This window comes from Setaria viridis, chromosome 3, assembly GCF_005286985.2.
Source record: "Setaria viridis chromosome 3, Setaria_viridis_v4.0, whole genome shotgun sequence".
NCBI lineage: Eukaryota > Viridiplantae > Streptophyta > Magnoliopsida > Poales > Poaceae > Setaria > Setaria viridis.
The window spans coordinates 18162879-18190709 of NC_048265.2; the positions used below are offsets into that span (position 1 = coordinate 18162879).

Below are 27831 nucleotides of genomic sequence, written 5' to 3' on the forward strand. Positions count from 1 at the left end.
TATGGACCTAGCTCCTCTCCTGAGAAGGCTTCTTTTATTAATTGGTTGTATAATTTTGAGACCTCTCACATTGAAGATTGGATCTTGGTGGGTGACTTCAATTTGATTTGATCTCCAAAGAACAGAAACCATGCAGGGGAAACATTTCTGATATGCTGCTATTCAATGACCTCATTCAGCATCTCGACTTGACTGATATTTCTTTTCAAGAAAGAAACTTCTCTTGGAGCAACATGCAACAGGATCCTTTTCTGGAAAAGCTGGATTGGGTCTTCACTTCCTCATCCTGGGTGCTTTCATATCCAACAACTTTAGTGCAAGTTTTAGGACAACCAATCTCTAATCATTGTCCATATGTGGTAAAAGAGGGTACTTGCATTCCAAAGTCCAATCTCTTTAAGTTTGAAAACTACTGGTTGGTGGTTGGAATTCAATGACTTCTTACAAGCAATAGACTTGCATTGGAACACATCTCTTTATTTTGCCAATGCAGCTCAGACACTCACAGCAAAATTCAAGCAAGTGAGAGCTGGATTTAAAGCATGGAGTAAGGATCTCTCTAAGCTCAGTAAATTGATCAATAATTGCAACTTCATCGTTGCTTTGTTAAATGGTTTGGAAGATCAAAAACCTCTAAGTAGGCCTGAAAGCAAATTCAGAGCAATTGTCAAGAATCACTTAAAGACCCTTCTCGAAGCTAAGAGAATATATTAGAGACAAAGAAATACTGCTTGGTGGGTTAAATTTGGTGACGAGAATACTAGCCTTTTTCAGACCATGGCCACCTATTCTTTCAGAAGGAACTTTATCTCAAGTATCACTATGGCTGATGGCTCCTGTGTCTTTGACCATGATCTGAAAGCTGGGGCACTCTGGACTGCCTTTAAGGAGAGATTAGGTGTTTCTGAATTCAGCGGTATTCAATTTGATCTACCAGAACTACTACATACTATTCCTTTGCCTAAGTAGTTTGATGCTCCTTTCTCCTCAGGGGATTTTTTTGGTTGTTCTTAAAGACATGCCTTCAGACCATGCTCTTGGGCTAGATGGTTTCAATGGAGCTTTCTTCAAGAGGTGCTGGAATATAATTAAAGATGACATCATCAGATTATGCAATGATTTCTCTGTTGGGGAACTGAATTTGGAAAGCATAAACACCTCTCTCATCACTCTAATTCCAAAGAAGGACAACCCCAAGTCAGTTAATGATTACAGGTCCATCTCTTTGATGAATTAGTCCCTGAAATTTCGACAAAGCTCTTGGCCAATAGACTTCAGCAAGTGATACTACAATTGATCCACACTAACCAATATGGTTTCATTAAGGGAAGGAATATTTAAGACTGCCTAGCATGGATTTTTCAGTTTCTCCACATCTATCACAAATCAAAGAAAGAAATTATGCTCCTCAAGCTAGATTTTGAAAAAGCCTTTAATAAGATTGAATATGAGGTCATTTTGCAGGTTCTGAAACACAAGGTTTCTCTGATAAATAGATTTCCTGGGTCAGAAGCACTCTTTGTTCTGGCTCTTCTTCTATTCTTTTTAATGGGGTTCCTAGAAAACCTTTTTAAGTGTAAGAAAGGGGTTAGGCAAGGTGATCCCCTTTCCCCTCTTTTGTTTGTGCTTGGAGCTGATCTCTTGCAATCAGTCATTAACAAGGCAACCAATGATGGAGTTCTCTCACACCCCTTTGGTGCTGATTTTGGTGGTGACTACCCAATTGTTCAATATGCTGATGATACTCTCATAGTCCTCCCAGCTGATCCTGGTCAACTGCTTGGCCTCAAAGGCATCCTACAGACTTTTGCCATATCTACTGGACTCAAGGTGAATTTCCACAAATCCTTCCTGGTCCCAGTCAATGTGGATGAATCAAGGTGGTCAAAGTTAACAGAAAGTCTGGGTTGTCAACTAGGAAGCATGCTATTTACTTACCTTGGCCTTCCTCTTGGTACTACTCGGCCCTCAGTGGTGGAATTCATGCCCATCCTAACACATTTGGAGAAACATCTTATGGGCATTTCTAGGATGTTGTCTTATGCTGGTAGGTTAATACTTGTCAATTCAATCTACTCAGCCATGCCCACCTTTTACATGTGTGCACTTAAGATACCTGTTGAAGTCCTGAACCAAATTGACAAGTATAGGAAGCATGTGCTCTGGAATGGTGGAGATTTGACCAAAAGAGGTGGTTGCTTGGTAGCCTGGAAGGTGGCCTGCACAAGTAAAGAAGACGGGGGTCTTGGCATTATCAATCTAAGGACACATAATATTGCATTGCTACTGAAATTTCTACACAAGTTTTATAACAAGGTGGACATTTCTTGGGTACATCTCACTTGGAAGTGTTTATACAAGAATGGTACCTCACCCCATGAAAGACAACATATTGGGTCTTTTTGGTGGAGGGACATAATATCACTTGCTCAGAATTTCTTCATGATTGCAAGAGCCTCTTGCAATGCTTAGAGAGGAGATACAATGGCCTTTTGGAATAACCTTTGGTATTTGGATGTTCTGAAATGGAAATTTCCCTAACTCTTTTCTTTCTTAAGGAAAACCTCAATCTCTGTCAGAAAGTTCATATCAATTGATAACAGCAGAAAGTTCTGGCTGCCTCTTTCTCAGATTGTTGTTGCTCAGCTAACTGAAGTCAATTTGTTGCTTGATCAGTTGCAACCGGGAGAAACCATCAATGATACCTAGACTTATATTGGGGATCCGCTAGCTTCACAAGTAAAACGACATACAAGAGTCTTCTTGGTTCTGCTCCAGCCTCCCCTCTCTTCAAATTCTTCAAATGGATGTGGAAATCCAAGGTCCAAAACAAGCACAAATTCTTTTTCTGGCTTCTCCTTCGTGACATGTTTAATACCAGGAACTGCATCGGAAGAACATGTTCTTGGAAAGCTACTCCTGTGTTTTGTGCATTGAATATATTGAGGAACCAATCAATCACTTATTCTTTGATTGCCCTTTTAGCCAAGCCTGTTGGTTATACTTGATATTCATTGGGATCTCAGCCTACAACCTTTGGACATGATTATCAGAGCAAGGGAGAGGTTTGCTTCCAGCATTTATAGTTGCTTCTTGGGCCATTTGGAATAATAGAAATAGCATAATCTTTTAACAGTTGGAAATCTACCTTTGTGATAGAATTAGAAAAGGTTACCCTTAGGGCTAAACCTTGCCTTAGTCAGAAGATTAAAATTTGACTGAGTAGTCTCTTATAATTTTTTCCCTTTTGCCTTGGGTCTAAGGCTATCCGCACCTGGGACCTAGAAATGGACCTCACCTGCAAATATGGCGGTGGAGGAGCTGCACCGCGCGCCGCTATGGGGTACGCTAAATCTCCATTCGCTACAGGAGACCGGGATAGGCAGAGGTTCCGCCCCGCACATGTATCCGCTCTCAGGGCGGGCCCCACGCCTGTATCCACTCTCGGTGACGGGCTGCGGCATGATTTTTTTTTTTGGGGGGGGGGCGTAACAGGCCCTCTGGCGGCAGCGTGCTGCCCGTTCCCGACCTGTAAAAGAAGTGCGGACGGTGGACCATCCTACTTTGCCGGTTGGCTTGGGTAGTCGCGGTGCGGCTAGCCTAAGTAAGGCCTTGTAACCTGTACATATGTCCTTTTTATATATAAAAAAAAATAAGGGTAGGGGCCTCCTCTACCGTTCTCGTCAAAAAAAATCATCAAGAGCTGTACTCCACCTGTATGGCTTGCACTGTTGTGATGCTTTGCTAGATCTTTCATTAGCGTTCTTTTTTTTTTTGAAAGATTCCAGTAGCGTTCTCTGAAGTCCGAAACAGAAGAAACGAAATTTCTCAACGGAAGTAGGTCTGCCAGTGCCAACAATGGCATCCGGGCCCACACGCCAGTGTTTATCGCCTAGAATCCTTCCAGAGAGGGACACCTGTGCGGTTTTCTTTTTCTGAAAATATAAAAACGCCTGGTTTCCTAACAGCCGACTTTTTTTTTACCCTTTTTCGAAAGATTCTCACAAATACACCCCTGACCAACCAATTCTAAAAATAGACCCTTAGCTTGACGCCATCCACGCTGGCGCCAAGCTTACACGTCTCGGCGCCAGCCATCCTGGCGCCAAGGTCCATGCGCAGCTGCTTACGCGGATGCCGACGTGGCAGGGGCTTGACGCCATAGATCTTGGCACCAAAGTCTAGGATAAGGAGCCCACGTCCTAACCAGTTGAACTAGAGCATAGTTTGTTGCACACTTCTCGGAATAATTATACTTGTTTCGTTCGAAACGCCAGGAGGAATGGGTAAATTGCTCGGCGCCAAGATTCATGGCGCCAAGCCCCTACCACGTCGGTATCCGCGTCAGCAGCTGCGCATGGATCTTGGCGCCAGGATAGCTGGCGCCGAGACGTGTAAGCTTGGCGCCAGTGTGGATGGCGCCAAGCTAAGGGTACATTTTTAGAATTGGTTCTGCTAGGGACGTATTTGTGAGAATCTTTCATAAAAAGGGCTAAAAAATAAAAAAAGTCGCTTCCAACAGTCACGAGTAAAACACCATCTCCATTCAACGACGAAACGGTTCGCGTGTCTGCCCATCGCTTTCCAGGTCGCAAACGACTCGAATCACTCGCCTCCCTCTCTTGTCTCTGCCCCCTACGGCCCTACCCCATCCATCCGGCGAGATCGAGCTCCTCTTCTCTATTGGCGACGGCCTTTCGGTGTCGATTCCCACTAGCTCGTGGCGTCCCCCGAACCGATGGAGGCCGCGGCCTCCAGCGACGGGGAGTCGGCGGGTGAGCTGCTTCTCCGCGCGGCGGCGCTGGTGCCGTGGACGCACTACGCGCTCGCGGCCCTCGCCCTCGCCACCGCGCTCCTGTACAGGTTCCTGGAGCTTCACTTCATCGGGGACCTCCTACGCGGCCTCCGCGGCGGCCGCGTCGCGCTCACTTTTCACCCCGAGTCTCAAGTGTACCACCGGGTCGCCTCCAAGTGCCGCTCGCTCCACGGCAGGTGGGAATATGGGAAGGGAATCGTACCGTGAGACTTCCGCTGTGTGGGTTCCTCCCTGTACCAGAGAAAATTGCTGAATTTTTCCTATGTTGCGAAAAAAATTTGGTTGCGTAGGTACCTCGCGACGCCGTGGCTGGCGAGTCCTCATCTGCAGACGTTGTTCCTGAGCATCTCTGGTAGACCGCCTTCGTTCACCTATCGGAGGTTGGAGTAAAATCATTGTCAGAATTAATATTCTTCATTTACGTGCTGCATTCTTCCAGTTGTTGTTGGTTTGTAGTTTATCTGCAGTAAAATGAGTACATAGCGGTTGTACCTGTACAGTTGTTTGGCGATATTGATGTGTCTGTCATGTTTCAATCTAATGCTTTAGTAAGACCTGGTTGGTGTGACTGTTATGTGAGTGCACGCATGATGCTTTAATTTGGGCATCCAATTCTTCTGTTTTGTGGCTGTTGCACAAATTCTCCAAAAACACAGTTATGAATTCTGATACATGTGTGTGCTATAGCTCTAGTATACGATGTTGTAAGGAGGTAACATTAGTTTTTCTAAGGGCCTGCTTGGTTCTGCGGCTTGCCTGAGTTGCAGTGGACAAATCAGCTGCCGAACTTTTGGTGAGAAATGGCATAGAACAGGATAGAAGGGACACCACACTTTCTTAGGCATGCTAGAGGTGCGATAGGAACCAAACAGGCCCTAAGTTCAGAAAAGTAATTTCAGCGATTTGCAGCGTGCATGTTTTTTAGTTTGGATGTCACAAGATAAAGCTCTGCAATATTTTATGGTTGTGTTAATCCTTCACGGTGATTGGACTATTCATATTGCAGGCAGCTGTACACTGTTCATGATGGTGGAACCATTGCCTTGGATTGGTTACTAGCCTCTGATCTTGAAGGTTCTGTGGATTTCGGATAATTTGGGATTGGTTGGTCACTAGCAACAGGGATGATTAACCTTTTTTCCATTGTGCTATGTTGCAGCTGCAGATGTTGATTCTTGTGACGAATCCATTTCTAAGGATGATTCAACACCCCTTCTTCTTGTGATACCTGGATTAACTAGTGATTCTAGTGCTGCTGTAAGTCCCTAGATAGCTCTACAAGCTAATTAGTTTGAACAGGAACAAGAAGTTGAATGTATGATCCATGTTTCATTTTGGTACCTTTACGAGTTAATCCTAAACAAGATGCAGGGATTTTGGTGCAGTATGTCAAGCATTTAGTCTTTTCTATGGCAAGCAAAGGATGGAATGTTGTTGTCAGCAATCATAGGGGTCTGGGTGGCATCTCCATAACAGTAAGTTTCTCACAAACAAATCTTATGATAACTTGAATACATGGTTTTCTGTTCAACCAAGGATTTTTTTTATAAGTTTGTTAAACCTTGAATATATGTTCTAACACCAGAAAAATCATCACCAACATCAGTGGCTAATAAAAGGTTTAGCTGCCTATTGCTACTCAAGTTTACTAGTTTTTTTTTTCTGTTGGCAGTCTGATTGCTTCTACAATGCTGGATGGACGGAAGATATGCGTGAAGTTGTTAATTATCTTCACCAAAAGTATCCAGAGGCTCCACTATTCACTGTTGGGACAAGCATAGGTGCCAATATTGTGGTGGGTTGAGTTTTTCTGCCCCCTTCCCTCCCTGTGGAAAATTTGCTGCAGCTGTGTTTAACAGCTTAAGCTTATTTTTGACGTTTTCTTGTATGTTGTCCATTCAGGTCAAGTACCTCGGAGAAGAAGGTGAAAGCACCCCTGTAGCTGGTGCTGCATCTATTTGCTCACCCTGGGATCTGCTGGTTAGTGATTTAGCAGAGATTTTGCATCCTTTTTTTTCTTCTGGTTTTACTGTTGTTCTTTTGTGCATAAATCCTTTGGTTTGCATCCCAACTATACTACACATGCAGTTTTCAAATACATTTCTTCTATTTCCGTTCACTTACTCATTAACTTCCCTAACTATCTTAGTTAATAAACTACAACTTACGAACATTACACTGAATATTGTTAATATTGTTATATCACTGCAATTATGCAGGTGACCAACAGATTTATTTCACGCAAGCTTGTGCAGCGGTGTTATGACAGAGCTCTTGCAATTGGTCTCAAGGGATATGCAAAACTGTATGTACTTGTTATGCTCTTCCCTACTAAGTATTAAGCAAGATTTTCATTATGTATGATCTTCCTTACCTTTATGTTTTTCTGCTAACTAATGTGTACTAATTACTCAAGAAATTCTTATCTGATTGCCCATGATGCTTTGCCTTCTTAGATCTCTACCATTTAGAAATTAGCAGAGCATCTTTTATGTGTAACAATGCAACTGAATAATAAGATCCAATCTATTTTTGTTCCATGCTCAGTTAGTAGTTTTTCCATTGTCTTATTTTCTCAGACACCAACCAGTCTTGGCAAGACTTGCAAACTGGGAAGCTATTACCTCGGTAAGTTAGCACTCATCTGTTTTTTCATAGTCATGCAGTCCTTATCATGTTTATATATTATTCAGTTTGCATTAGAAAAACAAAAAACTGTAGTCATTTAAGCAGCAATTTGACTACTTTTTAATAAATTAGCTGGTCATGCAAAAGGGTTGTGCTTATTCATTCTTTTTTCTTTGTTTTCTTTCATCAGTCAAGCTCTATCCGGGAATTTGACCGGCATGCCACTTGTGTCGTTGCAAAATACGAGGTATTCTTTCTCATGGTAGAGTCTGCACTGTGTGGTTATCAACAACCAGCAAAGTGTTCATATTAGATTCTTGGTTACATTCAGCTTCACTGCTCTTGTTATTCATTGTTGGTGACTTTCCTTTTTTGAGTTTTTCTATTCCATTGAGAATTAAGTGGAAGGAAGCAATCGCATTTGGTTGAAGTGGAAATGGATAGCGAATACCTTCCCTACCCTTGTTTGGTGAGGGGACGGGATCCATATTGGTCATAGTCATAAGTTGGTGCATCGAATCAAAATTCTTGGAGAGTAGTAACTGAATCCTCATCACATCTACCAGCTTGTGAACTACTCTTTCCATTAGAATGAAATGGCGCACTAGAGTGCACGCGTAACCAGTCAAACCCATATTGCTTATAGAAACAACTGTGCATTCAATGGAGCTGCCCCTAATGTACAGCTGGTCTTCCAGTGAATTTTAGAGAAGGTACAAATTCTGGTACCTGGGCACCTGGCAGGAGTCAGGGGGTTGGCGCAGCTTCAGGCTGCTACCACCTGAGGTCTTTTTGGTACTTTTTTGGTCGTGGTTGTTAGTCTTTTCCCTGGTGTGAATGTAATCTGTTCTGGTTTGGTGTACGGGTGTAGCGTCTTGTAAATATTTTGCTCTTCTTAATTCAATGATACTCAGTTCTCCTGCATATTCAAGAGAAAAAAACAAAATCAGAGTAGTCATATCAAAAGATTAATAAAGAGAAAAAGATTGACCAAGGAACTAAAAAATTAGGCATGTAATGGTGCTTACTTTGTCCTATATTGGTCACTTGAGCCTCTTGCTTGATTACATCCAGCAGTAACGATGGACAGTAATAAAAGTGAGGTTATGTGGTATTTTAAGTCTTCACTAGTGTTGTGGACTCTTTCATTGGAAAGGTTTACAGCCGCAGAAAGAAGGCGCCAGGGCCTGTTGTGGCGCCTGAAACTGGCGCCTAAAAGTCCCTGCCTTAGGGGACAAGTTAGAGATAAGGTTAGTTAGAAGGAGATAAGATTAGATCAGATTGGTTGGCTAGTTTGTTGGGGCTGGACTCTATATATTCCAGGCGCATGGAGAGTTGTAATCAAGCAAGAATAGATCTAGAACTCAGAGCCTCCTAGTGAGGGCGAGTAGGATCTGTTCTTGCGCCATTGTAACCTGTCCTCAGAGCTATAAAGTTCCCTGTTCCTCCCCCAATCCCTGCGCCATATCAACTAGCATGTAATTCATGCACTTGGTTTCACCTCTTGATGGAACATAGGAAGCTTGAAATGTATGCTGCTAACATCGACAGTAATAGTAAGGCTTGCAATTTAGGGTTAGGTTATCGCCAGCAGCATCCGCATTGGAGCCTTGGAATTTGCAGGTCTGCATGGAAAAATATTGAATTGGGTTTCTTAATTCTGGATTCATGGCACGGCAACACTTCGTCACTTTCATGGAGGAGCTAATAAAGACATATTAGGAATTTCAGGCAGTCCTAGAATAGGCAAGTTTGTATTTGTAGAGTATTTACATTATAGAATTCAGGTTACTTGAACATGAATCAACTATAGATGGTTTGGGTTCCAAGTTCCAACAGAATCTTCATGAGCCAGAAAAATTATTTATGCAAGTCGAGAACAATCCTTTGGGTCTTTTGAATTCCGTTTGTTCTTGGTAACTTATACTATTTGAGAAGGCTACTGCTGTTGTAGCAACTTATGCGTTCTATAATTTTTAGAAAATAAATTCCATGTAGTGATGAACTATTTTCAGACAGTGGACACATTCTACCGCAAATGCAGCAGTGCGAACTATATTGGCAATGTGTCAGTTCCCTTGCTTTGTATCAGTGCTTTAGATGACCCCCTCTGCACAAGGGAGGCCATTCCCTGGGATGAATGCAGGTAAACATGTGATGAAATCTCACTATTCTGAACATTTCTTGTTCCATGACTTGATGAGGTCAACAATTGATGATTTAGGGCAAACAAAAACATTGTATTGGCAACTACTCCTAATGGTGGACATCTTGCTTTCTTTGAAGGCCTAACTGCTGGAAGACTATGGTAATGTGTTTGGAAAAGTGCTTAGCATCAATTCTTCGATGTGCTTTCTACTTGCATCTCTTTGTTAACTATGATGTGAGTGTTGTATTTGACCAACCAATAGTAATTGACATTCAGCTTGTATCTAAATGCTTGACAGGTGGGTAAGGCCTGTTACTGAGTTCCTCTGTGCTCTACATGATAGCTGCTATATGCATCGGCAGAAGGTGATGCTTGGTAGTAATTCACGTGTCAGCTTTTTTGTTAACATGGTATAACATGTCATAGTTGAATGCAGGCACAGGAGCATGGTTTGCACTCTTCACTGGAATCCTTAATCGACAAGAGCCCGTATGTTAATTTCATGGAAGACGGAATGGTAGCTGCAGTAACTAATGATGGTCCTGACAACGATGACTCCTTGCATAACCAGATTGTTGATGAAATCAAACTCAGTGATGATATGGTTGCCATAGAACAGAATGAACAGACCGGAGAAATACAGAATGAGAGTGACAGTGGGGTAGGTGACAAGAACAACTCAGAAGGGAATGTGACATCTTTCCAAGGCCATGAAGGAAATCATGAACAGCGAGAAGAGCCCAATGCAAATAATATCCGTGACGCCATTGCCCCTGTTAGGAGATCCATAAACCAGATCACCAGGTCCCAGGGGAAGTCAGTCTGGTTACTCGCTTACATTGCTGTTGTAACGTCTTGGCCGTTGCTTGGGACCCTAGGTTTTTTCCTTTTTAGGAAAAGATTTAGTAATTCTCTGTTAGCTAAGAAGATGAAGAAATTGTAAACACAAACGTGTTTCTTCTGGAACAAGTAAAATAAAATCCTTGTAACAAGCATTAACACATTTGTTCATGCATCAATCCATGATAATAAAAGATCCAGCTGAAACACAATAGCATTTGTAGCTTTCCTTGTGAGGATGCTTCCTGCGTTTGTTTGTTTCATGATGAAGGCAATAGGTTTGCAAACTATGTCGATTTCATTGAAATCACATCCCCTCGTCCGATTGTTGTACGATATAATAAATCAGAGTGTTCTATTCATACACGCCAGTGTTAGGAATTCTAGCATGTTTATAACGAGCAAATTTTTGTGGGGTTTCCGCGCCAGCGCACCGCGCGGGGTTCCTGCTAGTTACTGTACGGTGTACACTGGTGTGGTGTGACCGCGTGAGTGCGACCATGAGTGAGAAGCAGCGTCACATTCGCGACGTCGTCGTCTATGCTCGTCTAGTCGTCCACCACACCTTTATTCCACACCCAAGCGGAACCAAACAAGTGCTTGAAGCCTGCTCTAATCCAAGCCAACCCAATCCGATCCAACTCGACCGGAGGTGGAAGGAAGGAGTGAGTGAATCATGCCGAGGAGTCCGCAGCTGAGCCTGAGCGGCTGCAGCTCGCTCTTCTCCCTGTCCAGCACCAGCACGAGCCGCGACAACGACAGCGCGGCCGCGGCGGCACCGCCGCCGTCGTCTCTCCACCCGCTGCCCCCGCGCGGCCCTCTTCTGTCGCTCAGCGTCGGCGGCGGCGGCGATGAGGAGCAGGAGGAGGAGGAGGAGTACCTGCTGGGCGGCCTGGATCTGCAGCTCACCGGGGCCGGCGGCAGCAACAGCAGCGGTTGCTGCGACGGCGACGACGAGCGCAAGAACATCCGGATGATGAAGAACAGGGAGTCTGCGCTCCGCTCCAGGGCGAGGAAGAGGGTAGGTGCCTAACTACAATAGTGTTCTACTCTACTGTTCTTGCGCGCAAGTACTGGGTTCTCTTGAAATTTACAGTAGTTGATGCCTGAAATTGTTACTCCTCTCCTCTGATTATTACTAACTACTGTAGTGTAGTAGTGATTTGAACAAGTGTTGCCAGTTGTAATCTGTTGGTCATTGGGTGCTGGGATACAACAGGCGTACGTGCAGGAGCTGGAGAAGGAGGTTCGTCGCCTGGTGAATGAGAACCTCAAGCTCAAGAGGCAGTGCAAACAAGTAATCTTTCTTTCTTTCTTGGTTGTCCAATTAGCACCAGCAGCCCATCTATACTATACAATACAATCAGCCTAACCTTGTCTGTATGTGCATGTGCATGGATGGTCTGTTGAATAACATAATGCAGCTGAAAGTGGAGATGGCTGCACTGATCCAGACAAGCAGCAGCAAGGGCAACTCCCACATCAGAAGAACCTCCTCATCCACTCAGCTCTAGCTCCCTACTTGTTATGGTCCTCGGGATGTAGCTAGAATGCACCACCAAATTACAATACTAGAATTTTAGTATCTAATCTTCATCTTTTCACTAGCTGTAACTCCGTGGTACAATACCTCCAAGGAGCGTTGAAATCTTGCCAATGCGCTCCGCGCCTTGATTATATCGGTTGCATCCACTACAGCTTCTGCTGATCCAGCAGTCTCAGGATCCATGGATTAGGACGAGCAAGAATTGGAAGCTAGACTGCTTATATGATCCATGAATGTGCTTTTGCTGGCTTGGGTTGAATGGAATGAGATGACAGTTTAGTAACTCGATCTGTTGAAGGATCGGAACTGAGGTTACTGTTTCATGTGTTGCGCCATTTTGTTCATAACCAAGGAATAATTTCTCGGCGAAAAAAAAACGAGAAATCCGATAAACTTGTTTCTCGGTTGAGCCTGTTTTTTTTTACCGCTCAAAATTTTCGGCCCTTTTGAATTCGCACCCAAACAAAAAAGCCCGGCCCAAAAATCCCTGCCTCCCGGCTCCCCGTAACCCTAAATCTTATCCTATTTCTATGCATTGTTATGTCTTGTATTTCATGTTAGGTTGTTTGGAAATAATCTAGGTTAATTTGTGTACAAATTGAGAGGTTTTTTCTAAATTTTGTCCGAAAGAAAAACGTCGAATCCGAGAAATTTCCGAGAAATCCGATAATTGTTCATAATTCATCTGTTGGCGTCCGGTGCTACCTGTGTGATCCAGTGCTCATTGCTCATGCTGTCCAGCTAGTAGTTTATAGCTTGGAACCGGAGGAGGGCAACCTTTTAATTTACTATTCCAGTTCTTCTGGCTCCCTAATCCTCTACTTTAATTGACTTAACGCTTTATATCATGATGTTGCTCCCCCTTCTTAATACAAAGGTGCGCAGCTCTCCTGCGTATTCTCTCGAAAAAAAAATATATCCTGATGTTGCTCTGTTAGTTTTTTTTTTTCCATCAAAATTTCTTCATATTGCGTGAGTTACTCTACTCGTATGTTCAACCTCAAGATCACCTGCCATCGAGAATGTTATTTTTGCGGATTGCGGTTCAGAATTCTCTTATAACATATAACACGTTTACGATACATTGTTCTTCCCAAGCAAAGGTCTCCTTAAAAAGTTGGGAGAACGAAAATCAGTTCTGGTCAATTCCCAATGGCTCGACTCGATATGTCATAAGAACGGTGTGAAGTATTTCAATCCTGTCTACGCCAAGACAAATCCTTTGTTTTTTCAAAAGCTTTGCGTGCTAGCTAACTCCAGTCTTACTCATAGGCATAGGGTGTGTGTACATGTGTTCACAAGGTGGTGTGCGTACGTGTGCGTACCAGTCCGTATACAAGGCTAGGTTTGCAAACTATGTCAATTTCGTTGAAATTACATCCCCTCGTCAGAGTACATCGACAACCCAAATCACGATTGGAACAGGTGCCAAATCTGTTTTCTGATGTAGTATGCCCCAGCTTTTATAGTAGTTCATGATCAGCAAGAACAATAGCAGCAGGCACCCATTACGTGCTAGCACATCCAGCATTTACAACACTTTAGAGATGCAAACGCATGGCACAAGCCTCAGCAAAGCGCCAATGATCAATATCACTAAATCATTCAGTTCTCCAATAACAAGGATTTGTTTTCTCTCAGTCCTGCTTGTCGCGAGCAAGTCGAGCTCGGTGCCTAAGCTCCGCTCTCTTCCATTTCACCATCAACCGACATAGTGCAATGAGACTGCTAACCTGGAATGGTAAGAAAGAGTATAATACAAACACCATAAGCTGAATTGCAAATGGGCAGCAGGACATAATGAACAGCAACTTTATATCAGGACAAGCAGGTTTTTATACTAACCACGCTGACAATAGATATGAAGATAAGAGGCCCAGACCAGATGACAGAGATGAAAACTCCAGAACGGTCGAAGTAATTCTGACTGGCAAAGCTCTTCCAGTGCTCTCCCAGGTATCTGTTCATCTTTTCTGCCATATACACTCCTGAATCTGCACAGGCAAACCATGAACCCAATAAAAGGAGGGCAAATTAAGAAACCAGGTTCCAAATTTCCAACCATAGACATCCTGCTTTGACCAAGTGTTGCAAGACAATGTGGATTGTTCCTCAAAAAGAAAAGAGATAATGTGGATTATTTTGTATTGTTATTCAATTCTTCTTTGAAATCCAGAAGAATATTTTATGCCATAATAGCCTAAATTCCCTCGAAGCTTTATAGAAGTGAGGCCTCATAGAAGATAGCAGGAAAATTATGTGGATTCAAGGAGCACGCTTGGGAAAAATGATCATGTGTTAGTATCTCGGCAGCTCGAATGAGTTAATGCCTGGTAATGTGGGAGACACCAATGTTTTTATTTACTTCGTGAAATTTGTACTAACCAGTACATTACTAAATTCCTACTACCATATTACTGCCTTACTGGGTAATATCTTGATCGAACTCAGTATGTCAAGAACATTTCCTCCCATCAATTTTCATTTGACATTTGACACATAAGGGCCTGAATCAAACGACGCCAAAGCATAAGAGCTAAAAAAAACTGGATTACAGGTTGTCCCAACGAAATTTGAAAATCCAAATTTATAAAAATCGGACAATTCTTGCTGCGAATGAAATCATGGACTCTTTCCCTCAACTAAACTCCAAAATTCACATGTCCGTATACAAGGCTTGCTTTCCCTCGACTAAAATTCACCAGTCCATATACGAGGCTTGCTGAGTAAGAAATAAGAATATGATAAATAGTAGAACTCACAAGCAAGAAACAGCAACAACAGCTGAAAGTTAGCGTTCCTCCTGAACCCGACGGCGGTGAGCAGCAGAATCACATGGAATGCCATCAAGCACACCAGCCATGGCTCCTGAAACAGTTGCACATCCGAAGCGCAACACAGCGCACGATATTTGTTAGCTTTGAAATGGAAGGAGAGAAGAGAACGAGATTTTGGTGATCCGGATGGGATCTCCTATTGGGGGGATTCAGGAGTGATACCGTCCAGTCGACGGCGCGGACGAAGGCGCGCAGGTTGTCGGCGGCGGGCCCCATGCCGCGGCGGAGCTCGGAGGAGAGCGCCTGCACGAGACCAGACACCTGGTCTAGGTGCGCCGTCATGGCGGCCTGAACCTCCTCCATCGGGTGGCGCTCGGCGGCGGAGCTCGAACTGAACCGGAGAGAGTTCGGGAAAGGAAACAGACGGGTTATTTGCGGGCATAGCCCTGACGAATTTGTATTTTGCACATTGTATAGGCATACCCCTCAGATCTGATCTTATTAACTTTTGTGCGTTTATCGTTGTCCAGCCAAGTCTTGATCTTTTAGAAGATGTTTTCTGAGCGAATGGCCAATCCATTTTTGTGTGGATTTTAAAAAACCCTCTATTCCCAAATCTTTGTTGTGGCAATTTTTCTCATTTTTTGAAACTCCTTACAATGTCATTTGCGGTATGAGATTTAAATTAAACCAACTTGCTCATGATCCAAACGATATTAGCACAGAGCAATTCGATCGCATGCATATTGCGACGTGATCTACTCCTTCCGTTTCAAATTGTAGGTTGTTCGTTTCGGTTTTCTAGTTTCTACTAAATGCATAATAACATGTATACTAGTTTCTATGCACTTTAAATATAATGTACTAAATGCATAATAGTATGTATAAATATAGAAAAATCGAGACGACTGGGTAGTTTACTGTATACGTGTATATGTGCAATTCACATTTTCCTACCTGAATACAAATTGCTAAAACCACAAAAATCTCAGATCCGATCCAAACCCAACGATCAACCACCTCCGTCCACAGTCGCAAACTCGCACGACTCTTCCCTTTTATCCCTCACCTTCCCCCACACCACCGAGCTAACAGCATCCCCTCCGTCTTCCCCAGCACACACCTCATCGGCCATGGCGGCGCCGAGCTGGATCGGGCTCCGGCCGCCGCGCGCAGCCCTCCTACTCCTCCTGCTCCTCGCCCTCAACCTCACTTTCTCCCTCGCCGCCAACTTCGAGGGCTTCGACTCCGACGACCTCCCCTCCGCGGCCGGCGTCCTCGACGCTGACGATGACGAGGAGGGGCTCGACGGCGTCGACCTCCCGCCCCCTCCGCCCATCTCCCTCTCCACCTCCTCGCCTTCCCCTCCCGTCACGACGACTTCGGCGCCGAACCCTAACCCCGCCGCGCCCACGCCCCCGAACCCCACCCCGGCGCTCGATCTCTGGGACGAGGACGAGTTCGAGGGCATCCCCGTGCCGGAGGCGATCTCCTCCGACGACTCCGCCGCGCCGGCCGAGGTCGCCCCGTCAGATCCCTCCGTGGAGGCGGCGGCCGAGGCGGCGCCGGCCCCGAAGAAGACGCCGGCGGAGCTCCTCCGCGCCTTCTCGGTCGAGATCGCCTGCGTCAGCTTCCTGATCTGCTTCGTGCTCAACTACTTCACGGGGAAGAAGCAGAACGAGAAGATCGCGCTGGCCTGGGCCACCAAGTTCGCCACCAGGGACTCCATCTTCGACAAGAACTTCAGCCTCCTCGGCACCGGCGATGGCAAGGACACGCCCCTCCTGCTCAAGGAGGGCCAGGACGTGTTCAAGTTCTACGCCAGCGGGAGGCGCTTCTGCCAGGGCATGCTCGCCACCATGGAGATGCGCGCCCGGCACGATCTGCTGTCCAAGTTCGTGGAGCTGGTGTTCCCCAGGAAGGACACCATCACGTTCGAGGTGGTGATGAATGAGGACGCCATGGACCATGTGGTTCTGGCCGTCGCCAGGAAGAAGGCGGCCAAGATGATGCAGAAAGAGGAGAGGGATCTGCAGAGATTTGCCAACGTTCTCACTTCGGCACCCGCTGGGAGGAAGTGGGTGTCGGATGAGCTTGCTGTGGTGGCTGAGTCAAAGGAGGTTGCTGGGGATATCATCACTGAGGCTGTGCTTGACCAGGTGAGAGCTTACTTTAGTTCTGATTTTTTTTGTGGGTTCACGCAAGTATGTGATAGTTAGATACTTACAGTATGCTGCTGACTTTTGATATTTAATGAACTAGCTAGTGTAGCTGTTGAATCTCCTTAGAGCAACTCTTGAAGTAGAACTATCAAAAATTGTAATTTGAGTTAGCATCAGAAATTTTTGAACTATTTTTGTGAAATACCTACTTTGGAATTTGCCGCTATTGTTCTTTATAGGTAGCATTCTGTTTGTAGTAGATGATGAGATACCGTCAAGAGATGAAAATGATTAGCCTTTTTTATACATGGAATTGTATAAATGCTGATGTATGGTAGCATGTTGGTAGATTTTGCCTACTTTTTATTGATTTTGAGCATGCCGTTTTTTCCTCTCTTGTGTCATATTCATTCTGAGAAAGATTTTGTCCATGGTATGTTTATCTTTTGGATATTTTCTCACTTTGCCACCTTTTGGACATTGATGAAAGCCTTGTGGATAAGGAAAGAATGTCCAGGGACATTTACTACCATGCTAGAGATTTTCCATATTGAAGTAGCTTCTGTTTTTTAATGATTGAAGTAGTTTCAGTTGTTTAATGATACGAACTGTTTTGAGATTACTGGTACACTGCTAATGAGATGATTGGATAGAATTATTAGACTTTGGCAAGGCTCAACTCAACTTAGCTGGAATCTGTTGTAACCTAAATTAGTGTGTTACTCTGTTTACTGTAAAACATTATGTATGTCTGATAAGACTAATGTCTGTTTTTAAGCATGATGAACCTTTTACTGTCCGTTTCATCTTCATCTTTTGAGGTAGGATAATTAGGAGTAACTAGGACCAAAAGAGAGCTAGTCAGTTGGACCTGCACACTGTATTGAGACCAAGGGCCTAAGCTTAAGCAGGTCAAATAGACCAAATAAGCCAATGTAACTGACTCACTGTTTATCTTGTATATAGTATGCCTTACTTTGCTTCTAATAATTCTTTCATCTCCAGGTCCTTGGTGAGAAGGCATTCGAGAAATTTGGAAAGTGGTTCATCTCACTTCATTTTTCAGATCAATTGGCAGGATCCTACAAGAAGGTCCTCACATTCAAGTTTGTACTGCCGGATGCAAGCAACATGTCAGAGATGACGAGATTGGTTGCTCTTGTGCCATACTACATCGATCTGGTTGGACGTTACAAGCTCAGCTCGCATGTGAGTATCCTCTTGGTCCCTTCTTAAAGTTCATGATCATATTCCAGTTATATTTACTAAACTTTTGTCCATGTTGTTGGCAGGCTCGCTCGAAAACTGATGCAGCTAGAACAAAGGCTGCTCAGGAGGCCTTCAAGGAACTTCAGAATGCGAGGCAGGAGGCCCTGCAAAGGAAAAAAGCTGAAAAGAAGAAACTTATGGAGGAGGCAGATGCCAAATTGAGTGCTGAGGCACTCCGGAAGAAAGAGGAGAAGGAAAGGGCACGGCAGATGAAGAAGTCTGGACCCAAAGTGAAAATGCTCCGTTCTTAGTAACATCAATCTATCATAGCTTGGCTTTAGCTATTCACTCAGCTGATTAGCTTATAGTTCAGTGTCTGCTAGACTCTCATTTATGTTCCAATTTTGGGCCATCATGTTTCCCTGTTGTGAGAATGAGCAAAAAAGGATCCAGGAGAAAAGAATCCTCACTGGTGTTTCGGCTTTTATTGGATACGTGCAAGATCTCTAGCCCAATTTGCCCATGATAGTTTGGTCACCTTATGAAGAATTTGCAATGCAGCAGCTCCATTGTAAGAAAACTAGAACTTACACGATTCGCTGTGTAGAATGTTGATAGAATTATGATATGAAATTACGTGCTTGAGTTACATGCTTTCATGTCTGAGCAAATTTGCTGATCGGCATCCGTTTCGTGTGTTTTGACTCTTTTCTCTCTTCTGTTGTTAGAGCAGTAATGGTTCCCGGTATCCAGAAACCTGGGAATGGATTTGCTGGGCTACAATTTGGACTGGATCGTGCTGATGCATTTCAATTGGATGTGATTTATTCGATGGCTGTTCAATTGCGCTGGAATTTTTTGATGCTGCAAAATATAAGCTGTATCTACGACTAGTCAGGTGGTACCGGTGCATCAGATTTCTGTTTCTTTGAACATTGTGCATTCTCTGCCGAGAAATTCCGACCTGATGCCTGGGCACCTCTGATTGTGATGGCGAAGCATGATGCATAGGGACTTGGATTTGGATCCTCTGAAGTTGTCATTTCATTCGCGGATCAGAGAATTGCCAGTTTTTTACGCCAAGGAAGATGCAGAAATTCTATAGGAAACATGATGTAGAAATATATCTTTTCGATCAGCCTATTGAAAGCCAAATGATTTGGTGCGGGTTGTTTAGACTTCGCTAGTTGAGAGTAGATAGTATCAAAAAAAAAAAACTTGAGAGTAGATGGTGAGCCTCATGTACAATTAGAAAGCGGAAACGAGCCAACGAAACCATCCCAGTTCGTTTCTTTGGGAAACTTTGGCACCAACCCAGCCCAAGCGCAGCGAAACACACGGGTCTCCGGCGGCGAGGCGACCCACCTACCACCCCCACCCACCTTCCCCTTCCCAAGCGGAGCAGTATAACCAACCCAGCGGCCCAGCAGGAACGCGCCACCAGCCAACAGAGCAAAAAGCCGCTGCTCCGATGGCCGCCTCCCTCTCCGCCCCCACCTCCACCCCCACCCCGTCCTTCACCCTCCCCACCAAAGCCTCCCCCGGCACCGGCTCCGTCTCCGTCTCATTCCCCTGGTGATCTGCCTGACCAGCAGCAGTCCCCTTTCGCTGCCTCTGCCAGCCTTCCTCTCCCGCCTCGTCGTCGTCGGTGTGTGCCCGTTGGTGAAGGCTTGCTCGTCTCTTTGATTCGCAGGGCGAGGGAGCCGCAGAAGTGCAGGGCCAGGATGGCGGTGAGGGCGGAGGCGGTGGACACGACCATCAGCCCGCGGGTGAGTGCGCTCCGCCCGTCCAAGACCATGGCCATCACCGACCAGGCCACCGCGCTGCGCCAGGCCGGCGTGCCCGTCATCGGGCTCGCCGCCGGGGAGCCCGACTTCGACACGCCGGCCGTGATCGCCGAGGTGAGAATTCAGACCCGGCGTTCTCAATTGGTTCCGTAGGCGAAGGGAAGGGGCCGGGGGGAGAGGAAAACCAGGGACAGATTTGGTTTGGTTTGGTAGTCCTTTGGTCTAGATCGCGGATTAGTTTGGATCTTGGTGGAATGTATATCCTCGGGGCATTAGGTGAAAGTTCTAGCCAGCTTAATTGTGGATACCTTCACGAAGGATTGTCTCGTTGATTGATGTAACAGTATTTTCCTTTGGATCATAGCAACTCTGAATCTCAGGACAGAGCTCAGAGTAATGTGTTTTGTTGACATTGTTTATAACTGTTGGAAGTTGAGGTAAAATTTTTAACGTAGTTGCTTGGGTCCAGGCTGGGATGAATGCTATCAGGGATGGCGCTACAAGATACACGCCCAATGCCGGGACTCTGGAGCTGAGGAATGCTATCTGCAAAAAGCTTCAGGGTAAGTGTGGACAGATTCCATGTTCCTGCATGTGCTAGATTGACGGGAATTTAACGATTCATGTTCACTTTTGATGTACAGAGGAGAATGGTTTGTCCTACACCCCCGATCAGGTGCTAGTGAGCAATGGAGCCAAGCAGTGCATTACACAAGCTGTGCTTGCCGTCTGCTCACCTGGTGATGAAGTAAAGCTCTCATCTCTCTACCTAGTTCTTTAGGATGAATTTTCTTAAATACTATCATGTTAATCGTTTACACATCCATGATAAGAGCAGCATGTGCTTGTCTGTTGCAGATATTTAATCATTTTGTTTGGACACATCTTTACTCTTAGTTATACTGCAAAGTCTACAACTTCCTAATTGCTTCAACTTCTGAATATTCAAAATTCTAAGGGTCTTTGCAGTGTATCTGGTTTTCTCTAGTGCAAAAGAAGTCGGTCCTATCATTTGAGAATTATGCTGATTCCAAGTTTTACACTGCAAATATGTATAGCTTAGGCTGGACCAAACAAACTATGTAATCATTGTGTGCACATATTGTTAGTATCTATCTATATACATTTTTTGGAGGAATGCTCTTACAGAATAATAACATTAATATTTGAAATGTTGATGAAAGTAGCAGCATCTGATCCTTTACGTGCCTAGGTGATTGCTTTATTCTTTTTAGTTTAACTTCAGGTATGTAAGGCTTAATCCAGATGAAGCAAGCGCTGTTGTAATTATGTGTGCTTATTTATCTTAGAACTGGAACGCTCTGCATTGTGTTCTCTGAAAAATATTGAGATGCTATCTTGTTGTAGGTTTTGATACCTGCCCCATATTGGGTCAGCTATCCTGAGATGGCTAGACTGGCTGGTGCAACGCCAGTTATTCTCCCTACAAGCATATCAGACAATTACCTGCTAAGGCCAGAGTCACTTGCCTCGGTGATCAATGAAAATTCAAGGATCTTGATTCTCTGCTCTCCATCTAATCCAACAGGGTCTGTGTATCCTAAGGAGTTGCTTGAGGAGATTGCTGCTATAGTCAGAAAGCATCCTAGGCTCCTGGTTAGCACTCGGATCTTATTGCATTCAGGTTATTTTGGAGTCGAGACATTTTGCATCAAGACTTCCTCTTGAATATTGATATACCACATTATTAATGTTTCCTTCCAGGTTTTATCTGATGAGATCTATGAGCATATTATCTATCAACCTGCTAAACATACAAGCTTTGCTTCTTTGCCTGGAATGTGGGAAAGAACATTAACTGTAAATGGGTTTTCTAAGGTAACTACCTCGCTATTATTTTTCTTTCTTTTCTTCTGGATCAACCAACAGGGCTGTAAGTGTCCTTCTGTAGTAGTACACGGGGCCTGAAATTTTCAGAAAATAATTTAGTAGCAAACAGAACGTGATAAGTGAAGAAGATCTCTTTGTTCATTACATTCTGCTATATTCAAGACCATTGTCCGGCTAATATTTTGGATATCTAATGACGACACGTTTTTATAGGCTTTTGCTATGACCGGTTGGAGACTTGGATACTTAGCTGCCCCTAAACATTTTGTCTCGGCCTGTGGAAAGATCCAAAGCCAGGTGGGCAATTATATCTCTCTTCCTTCACTTAAAAATGATGTCCAGGCCAATATTTTTTTTCGAGAACTTGCCTGCACAAGCATTATGTCCAGGCCAATGTTAACTGATCTTAATCATACTCTCTTTCTCCTCACATATCTATAATCATTTTTTGTTGTCTTTTCCTTTGTGAAAATGGTAATCTTGTAAATGAAGGATCATCTCACCAAAGAACCTTCCTTTTGTTTTTACATCCTGATTTAAGTTCACCAATAATAACATCATATTGCCAAACTACTTAAACAGCAGCAGCCAGTAGCTTTTACCCACCGTTTCCACTACTCATTATAACATATAATCTTAGGATCTTGTAGAAACTGAATCAAATTTTGAATTGGTTATCACCCTGAGCCCTGCTAGTGCCTTGTTTACTTCAGTACACCTCGGGGGCCAGTAGTATATCACAGAAGGCAGGGCTTGCAGCTTTGAACCTGGGTTATGCCGGTGGTGAAGCAGTATCAACCATGGTCAAAGCATTCCAGGAGCGTCGTGATTACCTTGTAAGCAGCTTTAGGGAGCTGCCAGGAGTCAAGATATCAGAACCTAAGGTATGTTTACAGTACTTACTGGGAATATATAACATATACCAGGAAAGTATCTAAGTTTTCAAGTTTACAGGGAGCCTTCTATTTATTTATCGACTTCAGCTCCTACTATGGTTCTGAGGTGGAAGGTTTTGGCACCATCAGGGACTCTGAGGCCCTCTGCATGTTCCTGTTAGAGAAGGCACAGGTAAGAAATTACTCAGATTTTGAGAACATCAATATTAGATATAATCATACAAGAACATTTACAGTGCTTATTATGGATTGCATTATAGGTTGCACTTGTCCCTGGGGATGCATTTGGAGATGACAAGGGTGTTCGCATTTCGTACGCTGCAGCTATGTCAACACTGCAAACTGCAATGGAGAAGATAAAAGAAGCCATGGCTCTGCTTAGGCCCCCTGTTGCCGTTTAATGAAACCAACGTTTTGCTAGTCCTCTGTGTACCAAAAGACTTCTGCAATGCTCTATCATATTAAATACATCTATTGACGTAAAATAGAGTTTCATTTTCTTTTCTTTTCAGAAAAATTGTTTGTGCTATCATTTGACTTTATCTTGTTGTTTGTATATGAAGACTTGGAATTTATACTCATCGCGGTGAAAATGAACTCTGCAGTGTTCTTTTTGCCTGCAATGGAAAATATGTCTTCACTGAGTTTTGACAACATGAAATCGTGAATGTTTCATAACTTTTTGTGGTGATTTTACCTGTTGACATAATTCTCAAACTTACATGAAGTCATAAAGGTTTTATAATGTGCATGTGCGTCAATGTATACAATCCATATCTCATGTAGAGAACACATGGAAGAACCGGATGATGACGTGTTTGGTTGCTTGATCAAAGATGAACCAGATAGGATGATCCTGATGTGATTGTACAAAGATGTTTGGTTGTTTGTATGGGACGGTAACCTGATTCTACATGAAACGGTCTATAAGTTTATTTCTTGAATGTTGAATGGATGATTCCGATTCCAATGTCTTATAGCAATCGTGTGCACACAAGGAATAAAGTGGTGATCAATCATTTCTCAAACAAACAAAATACTTTTGAGTAAGATAATGATGGGCCACCTCATTTCTCAAACCAAACAGCCCTTTTGTATTTATATGATAAGAACGGTTTCTTAGATCCCCAGAACATCTTCATTTCAACCATTCAGGAAATCCAGCCTAAAAGCTTTGTTTCTGCCTTCATTAATCGTTATGCCAAGAGATAAGGGCTCAACGTTACGTTATGCCTGAAAGAGTTGGCCTAGAAACATCAATTGCAATACACCAAAACATCACTTTAGTTTTCAATACTTGACAAAGATGGGAAGTTGATTTGTTCATAATATACATAAAGGTACAGGACAACTTATCCATGTTGGAAAATAGGAAAAGCTGAAAAGGCATCCTAAACATTTATCCTAGCTACACAGGTAGGCGACCATATAGAACTGCAAATCCAATATAGCTCCTGAAAGGTACCACCTCTCTGGGCATTTTCTCAGCAAGTCATTTTAGTATCAATATATGATAACACGGACTTCAAGACGTCTACTAGGAAAAAATGTACATCAAATGAAGGAATCTCCTCCCTGATAAGTAGCACACAAAGTCCAGCTGAGAACTGTTGAAGGCTACTCTAGTTTGCGAGAATCACTTCGTCAAAGTTCCAATCCCTAACGAGGTCCCTGGACACAGCACGGCTGCGTTGAAGGCGAGGAGTGCCCTCTGTGCCTTGGCCAGTCACCATGGGTGGAAATGGGGTCACCTTTGATGTCCCGACACTAGTCGAAGTTCCAGCTGGAGTTACTCTTCGAGCTAAGCAGGCCACAGCAGCACCACAGCGGCTCTCCTCCTCTGAACTTGACACTGAGTAGCTTCTAAGAGAGTGCGAGGGGCTGTTCATGCCATGGCATACAAGGCAAGCAAGACTCATGATTGCTGTCTGTCTGAAACCACCAGTTACTACAGCAATGGATTAGGCAATGTTAGAAAATATTTATCAGAACATATAGGAAATTTCATGCACCCAATGCATATCGAACAGTGGTGTTGATGTAGCACCAAAGTAGCAAGAAATGATTGATCCCAATAGAACTTTCTGACAGAATATCAAATATTCATAACCTTGCAACATAGAGCAAAACACTTCTACCAGCACAGCTGATTCAGTAACAACTGGTGGCAACAAAACATATGCCATGAGCTTCAAGTTTTTTTTTTGCCTAAAAGAAAATGATAAGTCAATAATAACTACTACCAGGCTCCAGGCTGCATGATAGATCTCTGCTGCATGGTAGCATCAATGCATCTGCTGAATTGTGGGGGAAATGGTGCGTGACACGATCACACGATCATCATAGCTACACAGGATGCAAAATTTGATTGACGATCACTAATATTTATGTTCAGGGCTCCAATCTGTACAACTCAAAAGCATAGCAAGAAAATAGTATGCAAATTGTCTAGTATATGTTTAGAAGCATGTCTAGTATATAAAGGAAACACCATGCCTAGAAGCATGCCTAGTATATTTTGGTAATGAGTAAATCTTCTTATAGACATTATTCTTCAGTGTTCAAAATTATACAACCATGAAGCATGTAGCACAGAATAACATGTGAGCCCAATTTAAAGGGAATGACAGATCTAGTCCGTGCATGTTGACACTGACAAGGGAAGTATCTTGTAGATATTCACATACAATTTTACCATGCCCGATGAAGTAAACAAGTATGGCAAATGGATAACTTCAATATACGACTTTATCAGGGAAAATAAAAGGGTAGGCAGCGAAGTGTTAGCACTGGAATTTTGAGTAAAGGAGAAGATCCCTTGCCACCAGGGGCGGACCCAACATAGGACATAGACGTGCACATCCACACCCGATAATTTTTTGCAAAAAAATCGAAGGTAGCAGGTAAAATACATGGTCAGATCCGAATTCAAATAGCCACACATTAGGGTTTGGAGTGTTCGATTTCGCACAGCAGGAAGGTGAGGGGAGGGAAGAGAAGGTCCGAAGGGACAGGCAGGCATACCTCGCTCGTCGCCGAAGAAGCGCCCGACGAAGACCTGGCCAAGGGCGGTGCCGCTCGCCGTGTGGTCGCCGCCAGGAAAGAAAGGCCCGAGGGAGAGGGACGACGGAGTGGAGCGGAGAAAGAGAAAAAAGGATGGTTGAACGCAACGTTGACGACTTGAAGCGCTCGAGCCGCCCCGGATGGCAGTGGCAGACTGGCAGCGGAGGGCTATCTTTTTTATCGGTCAAATAATAGCATACATAAAACTGTTTATTATTATGTAATTTATTATACTATTTTCAAAAAATATGTAATTGACGTGTATGCTTCAAGGCATCTCGTCCTAGAATGCTCCACGTCCTAAACTATCATGATGTACTTTTAGATCCTTGAACTTATGCTGAAGTGTCATTCGGATTCTTAAATTTTTCAAAATACATTTTCAGATTTTCAAACTCATCGTAAGCGTCATCACTAGTCTAAACAGCGTGAAAAATGAGAACTCATCCAGATTCCCACACTATATCTCACCTCCTGCCGCCGCTGCAACTTCCCCGTGCTATCTTCTCCTTCTACTCTTGATAAAGCCACCATCCTCCCCTGATAAAAACTTCAGACAACGCCGCAAACAAGCTGCGACTTGTTGACCACGAGACTCGAGCCTACGCTTATGGTGTTGGCTGGATTTCAACCCCTAGTTATCATTCGCCTCCTATATTGATATTCTTCATTCTTGAAAGCGGGCGGTGAGAAGGGGCGGCTAAATATATTATGGGAGTTGGGGAATTCATATGACACTTCAGAACAAATTTAGCGACCCCTTGTAAATTTTACTCTATGTAGTTTAATCGTAAAGCTATGCAAATGATTAGTTCTAGTGAGACTGTTCTTAAGCAGCTTTCCTTGTCTCATGCTTTTTATTCCTTAGCCGTCCTTCCTATCGCATATCTACCTAAGTCTCGTCTTCATGTCACTCTTTGTTTAATTAATATAAAAATTTATCCAAAATTTATAATTAGTATATATACATACAAATTGGTATGTAGTTGTATGCTAAAACTTAGCTGATTCTACATGCCCCTATTTAGGGGTGAATATGGTTTGACGTTGGTAAGTGGTTTGTAGCAGCAGTGCAAGAGACAAGCGGTGGATGTCCAGCTACCTCGTGGTGCCGCAATGGCCCAGCTATGGTGTTTTGTGAAAGAGGAGAGAGATCATATTTTCCGGTCGAATTTTATCATTTTTTTTATTTTAGTATTTAAAAAAATATATATATCTTAAAAAATTACAAATCTATACCCGTTGAAACGGCTATAGCCAAATGAAACGACAGAAGGTACACTGTAGCAAACTTACCGTCGGTTAGGTAGTATTCAAAAAAAATCATAAATAATTCATGTGAACTTGGATGGAGATAAACTTTATATGAAAATTGTAGATCTCATCGAGATCTACAATTTTGTAGTTCAAACTTTTTCATTTGGTGTCACCTTGGTGCTCAAATAATCGATACAAGTTTTAAATCTAAAATTCAAATTTTAGTACGAAACTGGGCAAAACACATTCAAAAAATTATAACTAATTCATATGAACTCAGATAGAGATAAGTTTTACATAAAAATTATAGCTCTCGATAAGATTTAAAACTTTATAGTTCAAATTGTTTTCATTTGGTGCCATCTTTGTGCTCAAATAATCATCAGATCTAAAATTAAATTTTAGATATGAAACTTTTATCATTATTTGAGCACCAAGATGGATCCAAATGGAAAAAAATTTAAACTACAAAGTTGTAAATCTCGTCTAGAGCTACAATTTTTATATAAAGTTTATCTCCATCCAAGTTCATATGAATTAGTTATATTTTTTTGAAATTGTGCTGCTTAGGGACGGCGGTAGGTTGCTACAGTGCAAGAAATGGCGGTATAAATATAGATTCCTAATTTTTATAGGGCATGTATTTTAGCAAAATACTAAAATAAAAAATAAAAAAATAAAAATTCTTTTCCGGTCAGGCTTGACGGAGAAACCGGCCCACTAAGCCCATTTTGTCCGGGGCTGGCTGAAGGAAGAGAGCACACCCTGCTTGTTCGGCCCGTTTCCACATTGAGAGTGTGGCGGCCGGCGTGGAGCCGTGGAGGACAACAGGACAGCGTACGAGACATCG

General features: G+C 43.4%; 6 protein-coding genes across 7 annotated transcripts; 4 read left to right on the forward strand and 2 right to left on the reverse strand.

The window, feature by feature from the left end:
• The first annotated feature begins 4598 nt into the window (after window positions 1-4598).
• Window positions 4599-10656, forward strand: LOC117848113 (embryogenesis-associated protein EMB8). 2 transcript variants are annotated; one of them, XM_034729432.2, is made up of 14 exons: window positions 4599-4992; window positions 5107-5196; window positions 5823-5890; window positions 5982-6073; window positions 6202-6291; window positions 6489-6611; window positions 6719-6796; window positions 7036-7121; window positions 7396-7444; window positions 7635-7691; window positions 9460-9590; window positions 9669-9752; window positions 9892-9958; window positions 10030-10656. In XM_034729432.2, the coding sequence occupies exons 1-14, from the start codon at window positions 4739-4741 to the stop codon at window positions 10534-10536; spliced, it is 1776 nt and encodes a 591-aa protein (XP_034585323.1). In that variant the 5' UTR covers window positions 4599-4738; the 3' UTR covers window positions 10537-10656. The 2 variants fall into 2 exon arrangements, with proteins under 2 accessions (XP_034585323.1, XP_034585322.1); XM_034729431.2 differs by having other exon boundaries at window positions 4600-4992; window positions 5976-6073.
• A 273-nt stretch (window positions 10657-10929) lies between these two features.
• LOC117848114 (uncharacterized) lies at window positions 10930-12262 on the forward strand. Its single transcript, XM_034729433.2, has 3 exons — window positions 10930-11454; window positions 11653-11730; window positions 11858-12262. Exons 1-3 carry the CDS (start codon window positions 11110-11112, stop codon window positions 11945-11947), a joined length of 513 nt encoding a protein of 170 aa, XP_034585324.1. The 5' UTR covers window positions 10930-11109; the 3' UTR covers window positions 11948-12262.
• Window positions 12263-13395: 1133 nt separating this feature from the next.
• Window positions 13396-15204, reverse strand: LOC117848115 (uncharacterized). Its single transcript, XM_034729434.2, has 4 exons — window positions 14979-15204; window positions 14742-14847; window positions 13825-13973; window positions 13396-13712 (listed from the first exon to the last, which is right to left on the reverse strand). Exons 1-4 carry the CDS (start codon window positions 15117-15119, stop codon window positions 13617-13619), a joined length of 492 nt encoding a protein of 163 aa, XP_034585325.1. The 5' UTR covers window positions 15120-15204; the 3' UTR covers window positions 13396-13616.
• Window positions 15205-15789: 585 nt separating this feature from the next.
• LOC117851001 (uncharacterized protein At5g49945) lies at window positions 15790-18776 on the forward strand. The gene is made up of 3 exons (XM_034732897.2): window positions 15790-16915; window positions 17924-18127; window positions 18211-18776. The coding sequence occupies exons 1-3, from the start codon at window positions 15890-15892 to the stop codon at window positions 18436-18438; spliced, it is 1458 nt and encodes a 485-aa protein (XP_034588788.1). The 5' UTR covers window positions 15790-15889; the 3' UTR covers window positions 18439-18776.
• A 769-nt stretch (window positions 18777-19545) lies between these two features.
• Window positions 19546-23291, forward strand: LOC117851002 (bifunctional aspartate aminotransferase and glutamate/aspartate-prephenate aminotransferase). Its single transcript, XM_034732898.2, has 10 exons — window positions 19546-19702; window positions 19821-20028; window positions 20384-20477; window positions 20559-20662; window positions 21283-21531; window positions 21640-21753; window positions 21979-22062; window positions 22479-22649; window positions 22720-22833; window positions 22922-23291. Exons 1-10 carry the CDS (start codon window positions 19599-19601, stop codon window positions 23060-23062), a joined length of 1383 nt encoding a protein of 460 aa, XP_034588789.1. The 5' UTR covers window positions 19546-19598; the 3' UTR covers window positions 23063-23291.
• Window positions 23292-23921: 630 nt separating this feature from the next.
• LOC117851004 (uncharacterized) lies at window positions 23922-25871 on the reverse strand. The gene is made up of 2 exons (XM_072292768.1): window positions 25686-25871; window positions 23922-24609 (listed from the first exon to the last, which is right to left on the reverse strand). Exon 2 carries the CDS (start codon window positions 24578-24580, stop codon window positions 24284-24286), a length of 297 nt encoding a protein of 98 aa, XP_072148869.1. The 5' UTR covers window positions 24581-24609; window positions 25686-25871; the 3' UTR covers window positions 23922-24283.
• Window positions 25872-27831: the final 1960 nt, after the last annotated feature.